The 21926-nt window shown below is 40.4% G+C and overlaps 1 protein-coding gene across 5 annotated transcripts in view; it reads right to left on the reverse strand.

Annotated features, from left to right (window-relative positions):
• LOC114666679 (D-glutamate cyclase, mitochondrial-like) overlaps positions 1–20817 on the reverse strand; it is a 58069-nt gene extending 37252 nt beyond the window's left edge. Inside the window, exons 1-4 of one of the 5 annotated variants that reach the window (XM_051919771.1) lie at positions 20574–20817; positions 14316–14463; positions 12445–12549; positions 159–270 (exon numbers count right to left, since the gene is read on the reverse strand). In XM_051919771.1, the coding sequence (XP_051775731.1) occupies positions 159–261 (103 nt within the window). In that variant the 5' untranslated portion in view covers positions 262–270; positions 12445–12549; positions 14316–14463; positions 20574–20817. The other 4 variants (XM_051919773.1, XM_028821629.2, XM_028821628.2 and 1 more) reach the window with 4 other exon arrangements.
• Positions 20818–21926: the final 1109 nt, after the last annotated feature.

Raw genomic sequence — 21926 nt, forward strand, 5'->3', positions numbered from 1 at the left:
ATCCTGGATTCTTTTCTTATAAATTTGTTATGACCTTCTTCTGACTAATCTGAACAGTAGACTATACCTATCTGGCAGGCATCTGCTTGTAAGTGATATAGAAAAGTTGTGCAGTAATTAATTAAAGTGAAACTGAGAAATGGGCAACACCAGCCTACCTTTGGGCACAGTGGTTCTGTAACTGGACGTTAGCACTCTTCTTTGAGCCGTTATCCGACTTGCAGAATGCAGTAATCTGCACCCTCTGGCTAACAGAGACATTTCTATTTCCTTCAAAAAAAAAAAAGATAGATAGATAGATAGATAGATACTTTATTAATCCCAGGGGGAAATTCACATACTCCAGCAGCAAAAAAATATTAAATTAAAGAGTAATAAAAAATGCAGGTAAAAAACAGACAATAACTTGAATAATGTTCAACGTTTACCCCCTTTGGTGGAATTGAAGAGTCGCATAGTTTGGGGGAGGAATGATCTTCTCAGTCTGTCAGTGGAGCAGGACAGTGACAGCAGTCTGTCGCTGAAACTGCTCCTCTGTCTGGAGATGACACTGTTTAATGGATGTAGTGGATTCTCCATTAATTGATAGGAGCCTGCTGAGTGCCCGTTGCTCTGCTACGGATGTCAAACAGTCCAGCTCTATGCCAACAATATAGCCTGCCTTCCTCACCAGTTTGTCCAGGCGTGAGGCATCCTTCTTCGTAATGCTGCCTCCCCAGCACACCACTACGTAGAAGAGGGCACTCGCCAAGTAAAAGCAGTGTTAACAGGAGGAGATGCACGGAATGAAACCAAAATTAAATTGACCAAATGTGATTAAAACAAAGAGGAGAAGCCTTAACTTTAATAGAACAAATTGTGGAATCAGACACATCACTTCTCTGTGGGTCTGTGGAAGCACAGGCTGCAATGAGTGTTTCATAGTAGTCTATACAGACCCTTCATTTTGGTTTATTCTTATTCCCTTGCTTATTTTTGGACATGGAAGGTATTTTGAGGAGACAGAGTGCATTTTTTATAAATGATATGTATGCTGTGTCATGCTGCATGATTCACAATACATCCTGTCCTGTAGGGTGAGACAATGTCCATTCGTTTCTTTTCTGGATGCACCAATTAGATTGCCATGGGGAGCTGGAACTCAAAACTGGAACCAAACTTAGAAAGGCAGACAGAGGCAGACTGGAGCAGTGCACACTCATACTGCGTCATTTGGAGTCAACAGTTAATTTTAATATGCACTGGAGTGGAGTGACTACAGTACACCCAATGGGTCATGGGAATATTGTGCAAAATCTAAACAGTAACTGGTTTTGGAAAAATCAGCCTCAGAAAGGGCAAGGTAACTGTGCTAATCTCTGCTCCACTGTACCACTCAGCATGCCTCTTTATCAGTAACGTATTTTTTAAGACTCTAGTTATATGATGTATTCAAGCTGATTTTTAACTCTTTAAGAAGATCAGGCACTGTGACTTAGTGGCTAAGGCTTTAGATTTCAAACTCTGAGGTGGTGGGTTCGGATCCTGTTACTGACAGTGTGTAGCTGTGCTCCAATTGGGAAAAAAACAAAAAGAAATATAATCAATTTTATCTCAAATGTCTTGGATAAAGGCATCAGTCGAATCAGTAGATGTAGTTACTGTGACATCATGCTCTAAAGCTGGGTTTCTTAATCCGAGTGAGTTTGATTACAGATTTTCACGCTATGCAATATTTTAATAAAAATTGTAATCTCCCTGCTTACATGAACAATAACTGTATGTGCTTTTCTTTACAGGTGGGCAGCACTGCTGCATCACAAAAGCAGCACACTGTGTTCAAATCCTGTACAAGGTTGTTGTCCTTGTTGGGACTGCACATTCTCCCCATATTCGTGTGGACATTTTCTGACACATCTCTAAAGATGTCCATATCGGGTTATTTAGTGATTCCATATTGACAAAGTATGAGTTCTAGGAATGGGCCCTACAATGTCAGAAAAAAGAAGAATAGTGTGTTACATAAGATTACCACAGTATTTAATGCGCAGATGTGTTCATTTTTTCTGAATTAGTCGTTGTCTTTAATTCTTGTGTGTGTCAAAATATTACCTGTCAAATGTTCATATAAAAAATGAACAGACCTAAAGGAGGACAGTTTTCTGTGTTAGTTGCACCTATGTATCATCACCATTCAAATAAAACTAACATGTATCTATCCATGATCGAAACTCATTTTACAAAATATAGGATCACAGGCACCTGAAGACTTTTTGGTGTCCATGGGAAAGCCTGGAAAAAAAAAAAAAGGAGCATCCATCCTTCCATTATCCAACCCGCTATATCCTAACACGGGGTCATGGGGGTCTGCTCGAGCCAATCCCAGCCAGCACAGGACACAAGGCAGGAACAAAACCGCAGGACACACACACACCAAGCACACACTAAGGACAATTGAGGATCGCCAATGCACCTAACCTGCATGTCTTTGGACGGTGGGAGGAAACCCACACAGACACACGGAGAAGATGCAAACTCCATGCAGGGAGGACCCGGGAAGTGAACCCGGGTCTCCTTACTGATAGATAGATAGATAGATAGATAGATAGATAGATAGATAGATAGATAGATACTTTATTAATCCCGATGGGAAATTCACAGTACTGCGAGGCAGCAGCGCTACCACTGCGCCACCATGTCGCCAGGTACGATCGTACACGCTCTAATCAGCACAATTTAAGGTGTCTAAATGACAGAGCAGATTACACCAAGAGACCCAGCTCAATACAGCGTAAGCATGTAAACACCACAAAGGCACAGTGTTGGGAATGAAACAACAGTCTCTAGTACTGTGAAGAAACAAACAAAGTGATGATATTGTAAATGGTCTGGCGACGGCACAGTCAATAAGTCTAACACTAGAGCTGCAATTATATTCACAAATTTCTTTATTATAAAGAATTGAAGGCTAACCGCCAAGAAAAATCACCTGGAATGTATTATATGATTTTATCAGCTAGATGGTAGCAAAGACCATGACATAAAAATGAATCGCCATTTAATTTCATTACAGCACGGCATTAAATGCCGGCAGCTGCTCTTGTCAAAATAAATCCTCTGCCAGAGATGTGTTGTGTGTTGTTGATGACTTGGATTCTGCACTGAAAGATGAGGATTTTGAGCAATCAGAGGAAAGTGACAATGAGAGTACTGCTGAAAAATCATTTTGTTAGTTTTATGTTTTTCACAATCTGGGTAATAAAAAGGAGTTTAACAAAACCAAAAAATGAAGCATCCAAAAAGTTAAGCCAAAGTTAATGTCAAAATGAAAAAAAAAAAAGTTTAATCTCCTAGTGTCTCTTGGGCTCGGAATTCTATGTAAACACGGCTAAACATGAGTAGTACATGGGCTAACCTGTTTTAAAGAGTGTCACAGATGGCCGGGACACCTTTTTGCTGGAAGAATCTGGGGAGCAAGCCTGGTCATGGCATTATCTCCCCCGGAACGCTAGATGGCAGCCCCTATGGGCTGCAGCAGTGCCGCCAGGGGGTGCTGCAGCGGCTGCTGAGCCTTGGAAAGCATCTCTTCCGCCACACCCGGAGGTGCTGCCAGAATTAGGTCAACGAGCAACTGGAGCACTTCCGGGTGCCTTATATAATGGGCCAACAGAGACTACTCGGTGAGCCAGAGTCGGGAGGAGGGAGACAAAGCTGGCCAAGCTCAAGGCGGAGGCAGAGGAGGAGAAAAGAAGAGAAGGAATTTATTATGCAGTGGTTTGTGCTTTGGACTGTATAGTTGTTCTTGTGGGAGACGGGGAAGATGTTTCCCACAAGGGAAGAAAATAAAATAAAATCAGGTGTGCTTTTGAAAGTGTGCCTCCTGCATCTCTCTGTGTCGGGTTAAGCGCTGGTATAGCGCCATCTACTGTCACAAGAGATATATAGAGTAAAGCCCAAATAACTCTCAGAGCAATTCTTCTGCTGCCATTTTATGGGTGAAATAACATCATACTACAAATTAAAAAATTGTGAATTTTTCTATACTCTCTACATCTCTATGTAAGCTCATCAATATTCACGAGTAGGATGCAACCTCCAACCAAAAAACACAATTGAGTATAGATGAAAAGCTGTAACAAGCTGAAACTGAACCATTAGTTGAATCAAGCGACACTGATGACAATGTGAACTGGTCATCAGACGTTGACACACATAGTGAAAACGTTGGATAGGGCACTGTACAACCTAACTGTCCTGACGTGCCTGGTGAATTTGGTCCAGTAAAGGGTCACTGTGGTGCAAGTAAAAAGGCAAAATAACTCCACTCAAGTGGAAGGACAAGAAAGACATTAGCCCCCTAATCACTGTTAATGGAACAACTGTCAATGTTCGTACAGTATCTGGGAAATGTAGAAGTCGCTAAGCCTTGAGCTGTGGTAGCCTGCAATAACACAATGCGTGGCATTGATCGTGCAAATCAGGCACTGACATTCTACACAAAAAAACAAAAACGTGTGCAAAGAAATATGTTACTACTGTACCTGTTGTGAGGACTGATGCATGACTGTCGTAAAACACCACACAAAGGACATGTACTAAATCTGCATTAGTAGAGCAGTGGACACCAGGCATATCTTTACTACTGTATTTATGTTGATGTTTTGGTATATACAGTACTCGTATATGTTTCTGTTACACATAATGACATTTTTTATTGTTGAAAAAATAATTCAACATTTTTTACTAATTTTTGCGAGTGTAAACATAATGCTAAGAAGGTTACAAATCACTTTTTTGTCCAATGAATAGTGCAAAAAAAAGGAATAGAAGCATGATAAATAAACAATTTAGTCACCCACTTAACACATTGCCCATCCATCTTTCTGTGCAAAATCCCTGCTGCCAGTGCAGTACGCTTTCTCGGGCAGTCCTTTAAAATTAATTCCTGCTTCTTCAAAACATATCGGGATGATCAGAGAGAGAGAGAGAGAGAGACACAGTAGATGTGACTTATTCCTTATCTAAAAGAGGACTACCAGTCATGGTCCTAAATTTTATCCAAGCTCTGTGATGCCCAGAGCTTACCCAGCAAACTCCCACAGCTCAACTATAGATTTGAAAACATTCCATATTGGACTCCATCTGTACTCACCTAATCTGCAATGCACCAAAAGCTTTTATATAATCGGAATGCATCCCAAAATAGAGTTTCTGAAGCCGGCCACTACCTTGTCACATGCACTTGCTGCTCTACAATTACCCTGAAATCACTGTGAGTGCTCGCTCCAAGTTACTGAAATGCTGATCTCCCACTACATGCCAGGTACACCTTCCCACTATGCATATTACTTGTAGACATGATGCTTTCCATTTGTACATGGTGCAGACATCCAAGTTATCCCCTAAGGGTGCCCAAGAATGAAGAAAAATAAAACAGACAAGCAAAAATACGCAATTTCCTCATCCAATCTACAATCCATCTTCTGTACTTCTAGAAGCTTAACTAGAAAAAAAAATAAACATCAGTAAAATATCCTTCAAAGGTTTTTGCAGGTATACCAAAACACATGAATTTTAATACATTTCTTCATGTGGTAAAGCACACAGATTTGTTTTCATAATATCTGGGACAGCATTGAAGTCATCTGATTAAAGAAAATCAGTTCAAGGCTGGCTGACCCGAATAATAACAATAGTAATAATAACAATAGATTTCATTTATATAGCACCTTTCACATGCTCAAAACCAGCAGCTGCAGTAGTTGGTGAAATCTATAGCTACTGCAAATACCTACTTAGCATAAAAATATGGACTATTTTTTGACCAAAATTAGAACTCTTGCTTAAATGTTAAGCATTTAATTTCAAAAGCAGAAAAAGATTTTTTTACAGGTTTACTAAACAATCTTAGTTTTAAATAGCACTTTTCATAAAGCTGACTGGCTTTAAAGCAGTCATGTGACTGTGACCACACAGAGGTGAATGGACATGAAATATACAGCTTCTACAGCAGACTGCTGCTTGTCTCCTGCTTATTGCCAATACTTAAAACAAGTAAAGAATTTAAAAGGATTTATTTAAATAAAATGAAAAAGAAAAAAAGAGCACCACTGATGTACATATAATAAAAGCAATGACAGCAACACAAACATCCATCCATTCATTCTTTATTCCTGCAGATCTCAGTAAGAGCAGCAGACAGACATGACCACTCACTCTTCAGTTTTTTTTTAATTGTGAATGATCATGTTGAGTGTTCTTACTGATTGTACATTATGAGAGCTGAAATTATGGGAATAACTAAACAAAGACAAGAGGAGACAGGAAATGGCATTTGTGTCTAAAACTGATCAAACACAAATAAACAAACAAAGCAGCCACTGATGTTCCCCTGGAGAGAGTTCTGGAAGCCCTGCTGCAATTCACTTAAAAGGTTTTCAGAGAGACTAACATAAGGAAAAGTGGTATGGTGGCACTGTCATAACTCCAGAGACCTAGGTTCACTTTCCAGCTAGGTCACTGTCTATATGGATGGACATGTATGTGTGGAATCCCCCATCTCCTAACGACATGTTAGATGACTGGCATAATAAATGGGCGAAGGTATGTATATATGCCATAAAATGAACTGGCATCCCATCATGAGTTGGTTCCTGGCTTGTGCTTAGTTCTGCTAGGATAGACTCCTGCTTCAATCAATCTTGGAATAGGAGATTAGAAGATGGATAAAGAATTTAAGACAGGCTGGGTTCTGTATGGCTACCAGTCTTGTCAGGTGGATAAAGGTTTAAAATTTAAATCACAATGATGACGTTGGTTTGATCCTCACTGTGCATCTCTGATCAAGCCACTTTAATTAAATGTTACTTATTTATAGCAATTGCAGGTTCTCTGCCAGGTTTTATATGGCCTTCCTTTGCGTGCTCTTCCTCCTTCCAGTTCCCATTTCATTACCATGGATGTTGATCTTTTTTCTGGTATTGATGCTGCCTGCAAACTTCCGTTTCCTTGTACAGTATTGTGTGAAGTCTCCATTCCTGATCTTCACATAATCCCTTGCTTGTGTCATGATCCCTCCACGAGATGCCCAGATAGATGCTCATGTCTTTTACTTCTTAATTGTCATACTTTTCCATGTTTCACACTCATGTTTTGCCGTGGAGGTAACATATATAATATACAGACATAACTTGAAAATATTTTGCTTGATTTGCTAGCCCATACCGAGTGGAGTTTCTGAAAGACAGCTTTTGCTTTGCCTAAACTTGCCTCGCTACATTGTTGTCTGCATCGTCATCAGAAGTATTGCTGCCTAGGTAAAGGTTATGTTCTTCCAGTGTCATAATGGGGTTGAGATGATCTCCTGAAACCATTATTCTATAAGATATGAAAATCACCTGGGGCCTCATGCATAACGCCGTGCATAGAATTCGCACTATAACATGACATAAGCACAAAAGCCGAAATGTGCTTACGCACAGAAAAATCCAGATGAAGGAATTTGTGCGTTCGCCAACTTCCGCGTTCTTCCGCTACATAAATCCCGCTCAGCATGGAAATAAACGCACATGCACGCAACTGCTGTCCCGCCCCAACTCCTCCCGGAATTACGCCTCTTTGAATATGCAAATCAATATAAATAGCCCTTAATCCCAGCGCTCTGTGAAAAGGCAATGGCAAAAGTACGATGAAAAATAGAAGAATTTCAGCGAATACTAAATGGAGGCAAAGAAAAACGTACTATTTGTTGGATTAAACAGTTATATAAGCAACAAAAGGAAGTTGATCGAGTGACATAGCGTGTTGGAGAAACTCGAAAGCTCAAGTTCACAAAGTCGCACAGTGCCCGAAATAAAAAAGTTGTCACATATTAAAGTCGGCGTGAAAAGGCGACTCGTAGCCCACCGTCTGAGTGTCATATGAAAGCTTATTAGGGTACAGTGAAAAAAAAAGGCACACAATGTGAAAAAAGCACGAAATGTCAACTTTAATCTCGAAATTTCCACTTTAATCACGTAGTTTATTTTGTCATTAAAGTAGAACATTATAAACTTCATCTTAAAATCGTTTAATTTACTAGTTTCTCAAATCCCATCGTAACTAAAGTAGCACATTAAATGCTTTGTTTTGTATTTGATCTTATATGTGCTCTATGTGCCTGAATCATTACGTGCTCTTCTTCGGACAGGACACAGAATCCATTACGTTCGTAATATTACAGCTCTCTGAGTAATTAAAATACTGAGAAGTATACGTGATATCATTTTCATGATGATATGAGTTAAAGCATGTTATTAAACATGGGAAAATGGATGCTCAAGTCAACAGCACAGTAAAATCCTGTTTTTTCCAGCTCAGGCATATCGCCAAACTCAAGCCTATTCTGTCTAACCATCTCCTGGAATCAGTAATCCATGCATTTATTACGTCCCGGCTTGATTACTCTAATTCCTGCCTTTATGGCATCAGCAAAGCCACTCTTTCTAGACTACAACTGGTTCAAAATGCGGCTGCAAGGCTTCTAACAGGGAGTGGCAGAGGCCAACATATTACTCCAATTTTAAAAACCTTACATTGGCTGCCGGTTAGATTCAGGATCGATTTTAAGATACTCCTCCTAACTTATAAGGCATTAAATGGTCTAGCCCCCGCCTATTTGAGTGTTTTGCTCCATCGATACAATCACCCCCGCGTTCTTAGATCCGCAGATCAGCTGCTTCTAACCGTTCCCAAGGCACGTTTCAAAGCTCGTGGTGAAAGGGTTTTCTCTGTCGGTGCACCCAGGCTCTGGAACTCCCTACCCTTAGTGGTTAGGCAAGCCACTTCAGTTGCCACATTCAAAGTACGCTTAAAAACGCACTTCTTCACATTGGCTTTTAATTCTTAACTTGTTTCATTTTCTACTTGTTTTTCGCTATTTTCTCTATTTTATTGGGTCCTCTGACCTGTTTTTAGTTTCTTAGTTCAAATTCTCTCCTAATGTTTGCTTTTAATATTTTGTTTTTAGTCCTGTTTGTTTTAACTGTACAGCGCTTTGGTCGGTTGTAATGCTGTGTTTTTAAGCGCTCAACAAATAAATATGGTATGGGAACACGGTGGCGCAGAGATTGTTCATGTCTTACAGCAAGATGCTTGCTGCGCCATGCGCGACCTTCAATGAAATGCTTTTTTACAGAAGTACTGTATTTTTCAAACGTACTAACCCCCAATTCCTGTCCTTACTTTTCTTTCTCCAAATACCCAATCACCACACAATCAGCTCTGTAATAGACGTTAAGCCATCTGTACGCTTAGAACGCCTATTCTTCAAAACTTTTAAGGAACATCGAAATATCTTCGTAATATTTAATTATTCTATCCATCTATCCTTCCAGTGTCGTGCCAGCCACAGCATGAAAACAGCGCGAGGCAGGAACAAACCGTGAATGAAGCTCAAGCTCGCTAGCGCTGCGGCACCATGTAGTTAAAGTTTTATCTGTATAATATAATCAACATATTTTGCTGCATTTCATCTTAAAAATGATATTGTCATCATATGTAAATATGCGCTTTATAAAGTGGCTCAGGTTGTGCAATATTATAACTGTATCCTAAGTACAATTACCTCACGGTAACTTGCAAGTACAAACACTTCTACAAGGAGCACTTGATGGACTGATTGAGTGTGTGTATAGTTCTTGGGATGAAACTGTTTGTGAACTGCGAGGTCCGAACAGGAAAGGCTGTGAAGCGTTGGTCGGATGAGAGCAGTTCAAATAGCGAATGGCTGAGGCAGCGTGTGCTTGATTCTGTATACTGATAATTCTCTTTCCGATCGCTGTAGATCTGTGATTCACACTCAGATACAGTGATATAAATACTCTGAGTGGTGCAGTGCGAGTACTATGGTAAAAGATGATCCGCTGTGGCAACCCCTAACGGGAGCACCTGACAGAAGAAGAAGTTTAAGGTGCAGTGAGAGTAACAATGCTAAACCAGTTATGGTATTTAGAATAGTTTGACCATTATGTGGACCATTATATTGTTACAGGTTAATTACAATCAGATGCATTAAATTTACGAACGATATGCGGTTAATTTCAGTGTATTTGATAAAGCCGCCGTCATGGATGTGGATCTAAGAAAGGGTAACCACACAGGAACAGTAGCACTGCTTTGACGCTGGGTGCCGCCAGTCTGCAAAACCTAACGGAGAACCTGCGTACGACAGGGTATGAGGTACTGTGGAAAAGTGCGTGGCTTTACGCCAAGTGTAGGTTTTATACATCGCGATTTGAAAAACGTTCTTACGCAACATTTCTGTGTGTACGCACCGTTTATACATGAGGCCCCTGGAGAGAAGTAGTAGACATAGCTAGAGACTACAACCGGTAAAGACAACCCGTACCCCAATGCTCCACAAGGAACAGTAAGTAATTTATAGCAATATTGAAACAATTGTACTGTATTGTATCTTTATCAGCATAAAAATGAAGCATTCTATGAAAAGGCATTATCTAAATCACGTGCGCTCAATTTCCATCCTGGACAGTTGCACTGGCCATAGGTTTTAACTTTCTACAACTCAGTATGAGAACTACAATATATGTTCTGTAACCTCACACTAAAATGGCTTCTCATCCAGGGTTGGCTCCTTCCATGAATCAGGTGCTGATCCATGCAACCCTGTGACGGAATAAATGGACTCCAGAAATGGACAGATGAGAACATTTCCTAATGACAGCAGACCCCGTGACCCTGTAGTTAGTTGGATAATGGATGGATGGATGAAAGGGGTATAAGGACAGACAGAAATATACGGATATGCAGTAGCTACCCCCTGGTGTGTATTTTTTCAATATGCCACGCTTGAATGTTTTTTAAATACTTTAAAATATTATTAATATTGTGTTTACATGTGTGTTTACGGGCCATCTTCAAGGCTTTATCCATGTAAACAGTTCCACCCCAAGCGGAGAGGGGGCACTGTTGCTAACACTATCAGAGATACACTGCCTGGGAGAGGAATGACCACACTACCTCTCAAACCTAGGAAGCTCTGCTCTTTCTGGGAGCCTACTATAAAACCTGACTAGTCATCAGTAGTAGCCATTCATTGTTACTTTCTATGTTTAAATTCTTGTTCTGAGTTTGTAAGTGGTTCCCCAGGAAACTGAACCATCAGTCAATCACAACTGGGGAAAGCCCTCAGTCAAATGTGGGTGCACTTGTATACGCAAGGTGGTTTGGCGAGTTCCCTGTGTTTATTGCTCTTTTTGGTTATTACTGATTTTCTGGATTTTTTAAATCTCTTTGCTCTGTTTTTCGAGTATTCTTTTGGATTTTTTGTGACTCTGTTTGCTATTGGTATTGCCTATTTTGAAGGAATTGCCTTCTTTGCCTTTTATGTTCCTCAGAGCTTCTTGTTACAGAGTATTTTTGTTTATAACAAATTTATTTTTAATAAAGATTTGTCATTTACCCTTGTGCGACAATCTGAGGATTCTGACTGTCTCTAGTGGGCATTCTGAGTACTTCTTGAGACGTTTTGGAGCTTTGTGGTATGTTCTTTGAGGACTTCTACCACTTCAGCCCTGTGTGCGTTACTGAAAACAGCACAACCAGGTAGGTATCCCAACTCTTTGAGATGACTAATTTACATTTATTTTACTTTTTGTTTGCTTCAGAATATCTTGATCCCCTAAAGTTAGCTTATCAGACACACATAGGTGTGGAGGATGCTCTGATCCACACAGCCTTCTCCCACTTGTACAAAGCTGGCACCACAGTATGGATAAAGTTCTTTGATTTTTGCATCTTGATGCCCCCACAGTCTCCTGAATCATGGATTACCTAATCAACAGGCAGAAGTTTGTGAGGCTCAGGGACTGTGTGTCAAACGGTGGTGTGTAATACTGGAGCACCTCAGGGAACTGTCCTGTGTCCCTTCCTGTTTACCCTCAACACAACACACTTCCAGTACAATACCAACACTTGCCACCCACAGAAATTTTCAGAAGACTCCTCCATCCTAGGTTATATTAATAATGGAGACAAGTCAAAGTACAGGAGGCTTGTGGGGGATTTTGTCTTGTGGTACAGGGAGAACTACTTGCAACTCGACATCAGCAAGACAAAAGACTTGGGGCCTCATGTGTTAAGCCATGCATAGAATTCACACTAAAACATGGCATACGGACAAAAACAGAAATGTGTGTACACGCAAAAAAATCCAGATGCATACCTCTGTGCGTATGCTAACTTCCACATTCTTCCCCTACATAAATCCTGGTCAGCCTGAAATGTAATGCACGTGCATGTGCTAGCTGCCACACCCCGACTCCTCCTGGAATTACACCTCTTTGAATATGCAAATCAATATAAATAGCCCCTGAAGTTCAGTATTCTGTGAAATGACAATGGCAAAAGCATGGGGAAAACAGAAGAATTTCAGCAAGTACCAAGTGGAGGCAAAGAAAAACTTACTATTTGTTGGTTTAAGCAGTGGTATAAACAACAAAAGGAAGTTGATTGAGTGACATAGAGTGGCGGAGAAACTCGAAAGTTCAAGTTCAGAAAGTCGCAGAGTGCCTGAAATAATAAAAAAAAAGTGGTCAGATATCAAAGACGCTGTGAAAACGCGAGTCGTAGCCCACCATCTGAGTGTCATATGGAAGCGTATTAGGGTACAGAGAAAAGAAAAAAAAATAGGGAAACAGTGGGAATAAAAGGGATGAAATGTCAACTTTAATCTCAAAATTTCCACTTTAATCACGTAGTTTATTTTGTCAAATTTAGAGTGAGGTAATTGTACTTATAAGTACAAACAGTTCTACCAGGAGGAATTGATGGACTGATTAAGTGCGTTTAGAGTTCTTGGGATGAAATGGTTTCTGAACCATGAGGTCCTTACAGGAAAGGCTCTGAAGCATTTGCCATATAGAAGCAGTTCAAATAGACTGTGCGCATGGCTGAGGCAGCGTATGCTGGATGCTGTATCTCGATAATCCTCTTTCTGATCAGCTGCTGTAGAGCTGTGATTCCACACTCAGATACAGTGGGTTAAAATACACTGAGTGGTGTAATGAAAGTAACAACGCTAAAGCAGCTATGTTATTCGGAATAGTTTGGCCATTCCGTGGGCCATTATATTGTTACAGGTTGATTACAATTAGATGCCTTAAACTAATAAACGATATGTGGTTAATTTCAGCGTATTTGATAAAGCTGTGTCAGGGATGTGAATCTAAAAAATAAAGGGAAACCACACAGGAACAGTAGCACTGCTTTGACGCTGGGTGCCACCATTTTGCAAAACCGAGCCGAAAACTTGTATACGCAATGGTCTGAGCTGGCATGAGAATGTGCGTGGCTTTATGTCAAGTTTAGCTTTTATACATTGCGATATGAGTGTGGAAACGGGCGTATGCAACATTTTTGTGCGTACACACCATTTAAATATGAGGCCCCTGGTGTTGGACTTCAGACATGCCAAACAGCCTCTGAGGCCAGTCATCATTTAGGAGGAGGATGTGGAAGTGGTGCAGCCCTACAAGTACTTGGTTCACATAAACAGCAAACTGGACTGGTTTGACAAAATAGTGGTGCTGTACAAGAAGGCCAGAGCATACTGGACTTCCACATTTTTTGATGTATGCAGCAAACTGTTGCAAATGTTCTATCAGTCTAATGTATTGTTCTATGCCACAGTCTCTTGGAGAAACAACCTGAGCTCAAAAGATGCATAATGCCTGAACAAACTTATCAGGAAAGCCTGCTGCATCATACGGTGAAACCTGGAAACTGTTATGGAAAACAGGATGGAACAAAATTGGATGCCATTAAGAAATATCCTCTCCATCCCCTGCAGAAGGCACTCTCGTGGAGCACTTTTAGCCACAGGCTCATTCCACAACGGTGTGCTGAGAAGTGCAACTGGGGGTCTTTTCTACCATCCCAAACTAAATACTTATACTCTTTAACTTCATCTTGAAATTTCTGCACAATATTCATTTATTATTTATTGATTGATTGATGGATTGTATTATTTGTCCTGTCTGAATCTTTGTTTTTTTATGTGTCTGCATCTAAATTCCCCTTGGCAACACTAGAGTTTATCTAATCTAATCCAGAATACCTATGTAATACAGATTGATAAAAAAAGAATATTTTCTGATCCTCTGTTTTTCTAGTACATGGCTACAGGAAGGCACAGCCAATTAACAAGTGCAAGGCAGAAACAGATGCTGATTGGTTGTCATTTTATTACTGTGGTTCACACAGATGGTTATTCTGTAAACAGCCTGTGACAAATTTATGAGTGGACTTTGGATTGCAACAAGAAACTAGACTCTCACCTCTCCAATCTAGCACAAATCATCCCACACAAACACTGGAAGGAGATGTAAACTCAACCCAGAAGACTCCTAGCCAAGAATAAAACTGTGGTCCATGTAGTGCGAGGAAACAGCTCTACTCATTGTGCCATTCCATCTGTTTTCATAACTGCAAATATACAACAGAATTACTTACTGGGGTTATGCCTTCTATTTTCCTATGTTTATATTGTAAGCTTATGTTTATAGGGTCACTATTTAATAAGCAAATACTGTACATTCTTATGACTGAAGTAATTAATATATATAGCTAAAACAGCAGTATCTGTTGTTCAGCAATTCCTGAGTTTTCCGACGTGCAGTACATAGATACATTAAGTTTCAATGCAACAATGCATTTGTTACTAAAGTAAGTCTCAAACAAAGGACATTTTTTTCTTCATTTTTTAATGCCACAACTAATAAAAATATGTTAATAATCAACAAATACGTAGCATGGTGATGCAGTGTGAGCGCTGCTGCCCCCTGCCCTGGTAAGCGGGTTTAGAAAATGGATGAATCAACAAATGCCAAAATCCATCCTGCCCAAAGCAACTCTCTCTCTCTCTCTCTCACACGTTGCCTATCCTTAAAACAGACAGAAACATTCAGTACAAGTTCAATTACAGATTAGTCAGGTTTATCATGAGGGAGATTATTTCAACTGGCAGATTCTGTATATAGTATTTTTTCTCTTTTACATGTCTGACAGCTGCTCCTGACAGCAAAACTGATCCTCAAGGTTTTCTGGTCAGAGGAAATCTCCTTCATTCTTTGGGGGTAAATTGAAGTCATGGGGTGAAATTTTTTTTGGGAGAGGAGAAAGTACTCTAGTGGGGACGACTTGATGGGATTTCTTAAAAATAAGTTTTTTGTTATGTGAATTACTTTCCTATGGAAATAGACTTCCATACTTCCCCTATTTTGTCCACCCCTAAATGCCTGATGAAGCCATCAACCAGCAATAACCAACAAACTCAACAGCTACTTTTCATTAGTCAGCCCACTCATCTTAAATATTGTTTAAAATTGGTTAGGGGTCTGAGTGGCCTGGGATTAATGGGCCCCAGGCTATACTCAAGCTGTTCATTTTTTAGCTTTATTAAGAAGTGCAAATGAAAACCTCGGGCTGGTGTTAGCTTGCAAAGTTCTGTGAAGTTGTCACTGAAGCTTCACAAGGTTGGAATCAAATCTTCCGAGTATATTTCAGTACCACATTTGTCATGTGTAATTACAGCTCCCAAAGCTTCAAGCTATAGGCAGAGATTCTGCAGTAAATGCAGTACAGAACCATAGTTTGTAGGTAGTGTCTATTATTTAAATCATCAGCTTTGTTTTTTCTAAACTTTTTTGGCTTGTAAAAGAAACTGTGATTACATATTCTATTTTGGCATAAACACTATTTTGCCGTTTCATTTTCAAATGAAACTTTTCATATCAGAGCACGGAACATTGCCTTTACATGTTCAGGGCAGAGTATATATATGATGAGAGATTTATAAGCAGCAAGTTCAGCAGACTTTAATATATTTAATGAATACATTAACTGAGGTTTTTTCCATTAGTGTGGTTGTTTATCAAGTCATACATGTTAAACTATTTTGGTTAACAAAAGTAACCCATCATTTGTGAATATTCTCTGTGAAATGCAAAACAGATGGTATCCAGGAATGCTCACTGCAAGTAGGAACTTTTCATCTGAATAATTTAAAATATTTTATTTCAACTGTTCTCACAGCTAGTTCACCAACTACCTCTAGCAACATAATTTATTTATACAAGTGACAAAACCTTTCTTCACAACAGGGCAGTGCTCCATTTTCTGAAATAGTGTTTATTAAGCATGTAAATTACTAAACAATATTTATAGATAGTTTTTTTTTTAGTTTCATAGAAAGGGGGAAAGTTCTGGGGACCTGGGTTCGATTCCCGGGTCCTCCCTGCGTGGAGATTGCATGTTCTCCCCGTGTCTGCGTGGGTTTCCTCCGGGTGCTCAGGTTTCCTCCCACAGTCCAAAAACATGCAGGTTAGGTGGATTGGCGATTCTAAATTGGCCCTAGTGTGTGCTTGGTGTGTGGGTGTGTTTGTGTGTGTCCTGCGGTGGGTTGGCACCCTGCCCAGGATTGTTTCCTGCCTTGTGCCCTGTGTTGGCTGGGATTGGCTCCAGCAGACCCCCGTGACCCTGTGTTCGGATTCAGCGGGTTGGAAAATGGATGGATGGATGGGGGAAAGTTTTCAAAATAGGGATAAATTCGCTGGCTGATGACTGAATCATATGCAAATCTTCAGTAGTCAGCATGAGCGATTGAAACAGTAGTGCATGTGTCTGTCATTTGTGCGTGCCACAACACACATACCCCATGACAAAATAATTAGAAAAACAAAAAAGTGACATCTCTCTCGTTGATGAAATAAATATGTGAACACACTCCAACTTTTAAATCAATTAAGTCTCCAAAAGTATAAAAAACTTACTCCATCCTTATGATTTTAAATTATAAAAAAAAAAAAGTGCTTATTTTGCCACATTTACAATAAGCAGACAAACAAATCTGAATAAGCAATGTTTTCTGTCACTGAAATATTGTTAAAAGGTATTTGTGTACTTTTTGTAATTTCAAAGTTATAAAAGTGTTAATGTAAGTGAGACTTATTTCATATTGTAACTTTCTATTAAAAATGACTGTGGCTGTGGGTGTTTATTCTAAATGATCTAATTCTTTAATTAGTCTTTTTCTTCTCTTGTCTTGCATTCAGAAATTTGTACTAGTATATTGACAAGTAAGCAAAATTCAAAATGTACATTTATTTGTCTTATCTTTAAATGTTAACTTTCCTTTACCATATTCCTTTTAAGTCACCTTATTTCTATGGAGCTTACTTCCTTTATCCATCCATCCATCCATTTTCCAACCCGCTGAATCCAAACACAGGGTCATGGGGGTCTGCTGGAGCCAATTATTGTACCCAAATACTGAGAATAAGACACAGGTGCAAATGGCGCTGAATGTTAAAGCAGAGCCGCTCCTTCAATGTTGCATTCATTTATGTGCTAATTAGTAATACAATGCTCAAATAAATGATCTTCAAATTCAGACCTACAGACCATCCATCCATTATCCAATCCGCTATATCCTAACACAGGGTCACGGGGGTCTGCTGGAGCCAATCCCAGCCAACACAGGGCTCAAGGCAGGAGCAGAGTGGTGGATCTGAGGCTAAGGATCTGTGCTGGTATCCAGAAGGTTGCCGGTTCGAATCCCCGTCACTGCCAAAAGAGATCCTACTCTGCTGGGCCCTTGAGCAAGATTGTAATTACTCCAGGGGCGCTATACAATGGCTGACCCTGCGCTCTGACCCCAAGGGGTATGCGAAAACTAACAATGCGAAAACTAACAAATTCCTAATACCAGAAATTGTATAAGGCGAAATACAGGGCGCATACAGGGCACACACACCAAGCACACATTAGGGACAATTTAGAATTGCCAATGCACCTAACCTGCAGGAAACCAGAGTATGCGGAGGAAACCCATGCAGACATGGGGAGAACATGCAAACTCCACGCAGGGAGGACCCGGGAAGCGAAAGCTACCACTGCGCCACCGTGCCGCCCACCTACAGACCACCTCAGCTGAAAGTGTTCATTCCAACCACCCTCTGCTTTTAACTGGACTCCTGCCTTTATTATTCAAGCTGTTATTTCCATGTTTCTGCGTTTTTTTCTGTGTGACATTAATTACTGTTCTTTTTCTTGCTTTTTAAGATTTTGCTCTTTTTTTATCTTTTGGTCATTTAAGCCTTTTTTAGCTCACAAGTGAATTTTATACTGAAGTTGCCACATCCCTTTAGTATTTTGTGTCATTGTCACCCAATCACTAATCATAAGTATTTCCATACAATTAAGGCAGTAAACTCTGTAAAAACAATTGAAATAAAAGCTGTGGTAACAGAAAGTTAGACATGTCAAAAAGGGCAAATGTCTGAATTTTGTTTACATGTAAATATACCAACACATATTACGGAATGCAAAATAAAAGTAGAAAAAAAAACTAAAAATTGATCATTTGGAAGTAAGAGTGAATCATTTATTTGGAAACGATTTGGTGAACTCGAGAACCCCCGACTTACGGTATCTGACATACCGTAGGACGTGAGGTAAATCTGTAGATACATAGATAGATAGATAGATAGATAGATAGATAGATAGATAGATAGATAGATAGATAGATAGATAGATAGATAGATAGATACTTTATTAATCCCAAGGGGAAATTCACATACTCCAGCAGCAGCATACTAATACAAAAAAACAATATTAAAGAGTAATAAAAATGCAGGTAAAAAAGACAATAACTTTGAATAATGTTAACGTTTAAACCCCCCACCCTCACCCCACCCCCCGGGTGGAATTGAAGAGTCGCATAGTTTGGGGGAGGAACGATCTCCTCAGTCTGTCAGTGGAGCAGGACAGTGACAGCAGTCTGTCGCTGATGCTGCTCCTCTGTCTGGAGATGATACTGTTCAGTGGATTCTCCATTATTGACAAGAGTCTGCTCAGCGCCCGTCGCTCTAACACGGATGTCAAACTGTCCAGCTTCGTGCCTACAACAGAGCCTGCCTTCCTCACCAGTTTGTCCAGGTGTAAGGCGTCCCTCTTCTTTATGCTGCCTCCCCAGCACACCACCGTGTAGAAGAGGGCGCTCGCCACAACCGTCTGATAGAACTGGGGTAGGTAACGTCGGTCCTGGAGTGCCACAGTATGTGCAGGTTTTTGTTCCAACCCAGTTCCTTAACGAGAACTCAATTATTGCTGATGAAGCACATATTGCTTAAGTGACATTTTAATGCTTCATTTTAGTGGTCTCGCTTGTTAAGGTTCTCCAACCTTAATTGCTTATTTCAATCTTAAACTGCTGCATTCAGTGTTTTAATTGCTCCTTATTAGCAATAAGATGTAAAAGACAAAGCAGCCAGCAGTTCTCCAGCTAGCTTTTTTCCAATTACATCTGTGTGTGTTCATCATGCACGGTTTGATTTAATAAAACACTTAATAGAAAAATGTGACAGACTGAAAATGATCTGTTTTAGGCTTCAAATCATTTGGATGATATCCTTGGAAAGGAAAAAAATCTACGATATAAGAGCCTTACATTGCACAGACTAACAAGCCATAAAATTAAATAAGGTCTGAGATTGGCAATGATTGGTTTCTAATTAAGCAATTGGGTTGGAATGAAAACCTGTAGCCACTGCGGCTCACCAGGACCGACATTGCCCACCCCTGTTTTACATCGTATTGCTAATAAGGAGCAATTAAAACACTGAATGCAGCAGTTTAAGATTGAAATAAGCAATTAAGGCTGGAGAACCTTAACAAGCGAGACCACTAAAATGAAGCATTAAAATGCCACTTAAGCAATATGTGCTTCATCAGCAATAATTGAGTTCTCGTTAAGGAACTGGGTTGGAACAAAAACCTGCACATACTGTGGCACTCCAGGACCGACGTTGCCTACCCCTGTGATAGAAAATCTGCAGCATTTTATTGCAGATGTTAAAGGACGCCAGCCTTCTAAAGAAGTATAGCCGGCTCTGTCCTCTCTTGCACAGAGAATCAGTATTGGCAGTCTAGTCCAATTTATCATCCAGCTGCACTCCAGGTATTTATAGGTCTGCACCCTCTGCACACAGTCACCTCTGATGATCACATGGTCCATGAGGGGCATGGGCCTCCTAAAATCCACCACCAGCTCCTTGGTTTTTGTAGTAGCACAGCTGTGACCCTAAATAATGCACCTCATTTTTAATGGGTCCTCTACACACCCAAAAAAGCCTAAATGAAAAAACTCCGCCCACCGATAAACAGTTTCGCAGAACCTCGGACTGAACAAATTAGTTCTCCCGCCCACTAACCAAGGTAAATAGACCTTTTGGAGAAATCCTGCACTCGCTGCCACCGCCATCACATCAGGGCTTGCTGGACTCGGAGGTCGGGCGGGCTAGAGAGGTTTATTCGATCGTACTTACGCTGGAGAGATGCACACAATAAAAATACATAATTAAAAATGCAAATAATTTGTCAGCAGTGATTTTAAGACAAGAATGTGTGTTTAGCGGCGTTTCTGTTAATTGACCTTGACATTCTTTTTATGTTTGAACGTATATAACTGTCAATAAAGAATGTATGAAAAAAAAGGTTTACTTGACTGAGAAGAGAGATGGAGAACGTATGCAGACCTCTTATTTGTCGCCGCTGAACACTTTCCGGTTGTAAGCCCTGTATCGGTGGTTCCCTCAGCTAAAGGAAAGGAAAAGAAGTCGCTCTGAGTCCGAGGAATCGAGGTCAGCTCATGTACTGCAACTGGAACTTAGACAAGTTTAATCAAGCGCCTATCCAACTGTCTCCTTGTTGAAATATAACTAATCCTCAAACTATAGTGTACATACACATTGATGGTCACTATAGTACAGGAAGTTAAAGGTAGCGCTATTAAATCCCAGGATGCCCTGCGGCGCAGTATGTCAAAAACGGTACTTTGAATTCCTCTCTCATTTGATGTTCAGTTGTCACTGATTGCTCTTAGTGCTTCCATCATCGAGTTACGCTGCTTGCTTGCTGTGTGTGATTTGATGACAGGGGATAAAGAATGAGAGTATGATTCAGTGCTTGTTGTATTGGCTGTGTTTACATTTTATTGTAACCTAGTTTATCTATTTGCTGCAATATATACTATGTAGTGCCGCTGCACCCGGACCTGACCTGAGCGGGACAGGTGGAAGCGAACTGTCCGAGAGGTCGGGGACACCTGGAGAAGACGGTTTAAAAGCAGCTCCACGACCTGCCCAACTGTGTATATTTGCCGACCGAAATACTAACGAGGTCAGTCACTTAACGGCCCCAGCGGCAGGAACGAAAGCCCATCGAATGCCCGGTTTACAGTATGGTTCAAATTACAGTTGTTGGGAGAGTTATCGGACTCGGAGGACGTTCCTTGATGTTTTTAACTTTACGTGACCTGCGTCATGCCTATTGCGGGCTGCAGTGATTCATGTTCTTTCGAACTACACGATTAGTTAAATTGATTCTTTTGATTCATTTAGAGTGTGGCGTGTATGGGAAGTCCTGGGGACTAGGGAGGGTCCCTCTGAACACATGACAAATATAAAATTTAACAATTTGTACATTATTTTGATATATGTATATAAGTGTGTACATAAATATAATTGTTTTAATTTCTATATATAACTATATATATATATATATACTGCGGTGGGTTGGCACCCTGCCCGGGATTGGTTCCTGCCTTGTGCCCTGTGTTGGCTGGGATTGGCTCCAGCAGACCCCCGTGACCCTGTGTTCGGATTCAGCGGGTTGGAAAATGGATGGATGGATGGATATATATATATATCTTTCAACTATAAATGTATAATTAATTATATGAGAGAGCGTATGGCGCAGTGATAGCACTGCTGCCTTGCAGTAAGGAGACCTGGGTTCCTCCCTGCGTGGAGTTTGCATGTTCTCCCTGTGTCTGCGTGGGTTTTCTCTCACAGTCCAAGGACGTGCAGGTTAGGTGCATTGCCAGTCCT

This window comes from Erpetoichthys calabaricus, chromosome 16 (genome assembly GCF_900747795.2).
Source record: "Erpetoichthys calabaricus chromosome 16, fErpCal1.3, whole genome shotgun sequence".
NCBI lineage: Eukaryota > Metazoa > Chordata > Cladistia > Polypteriformes > Polypteridae > Erpetoichthys > Erpetoichthys calabaricus.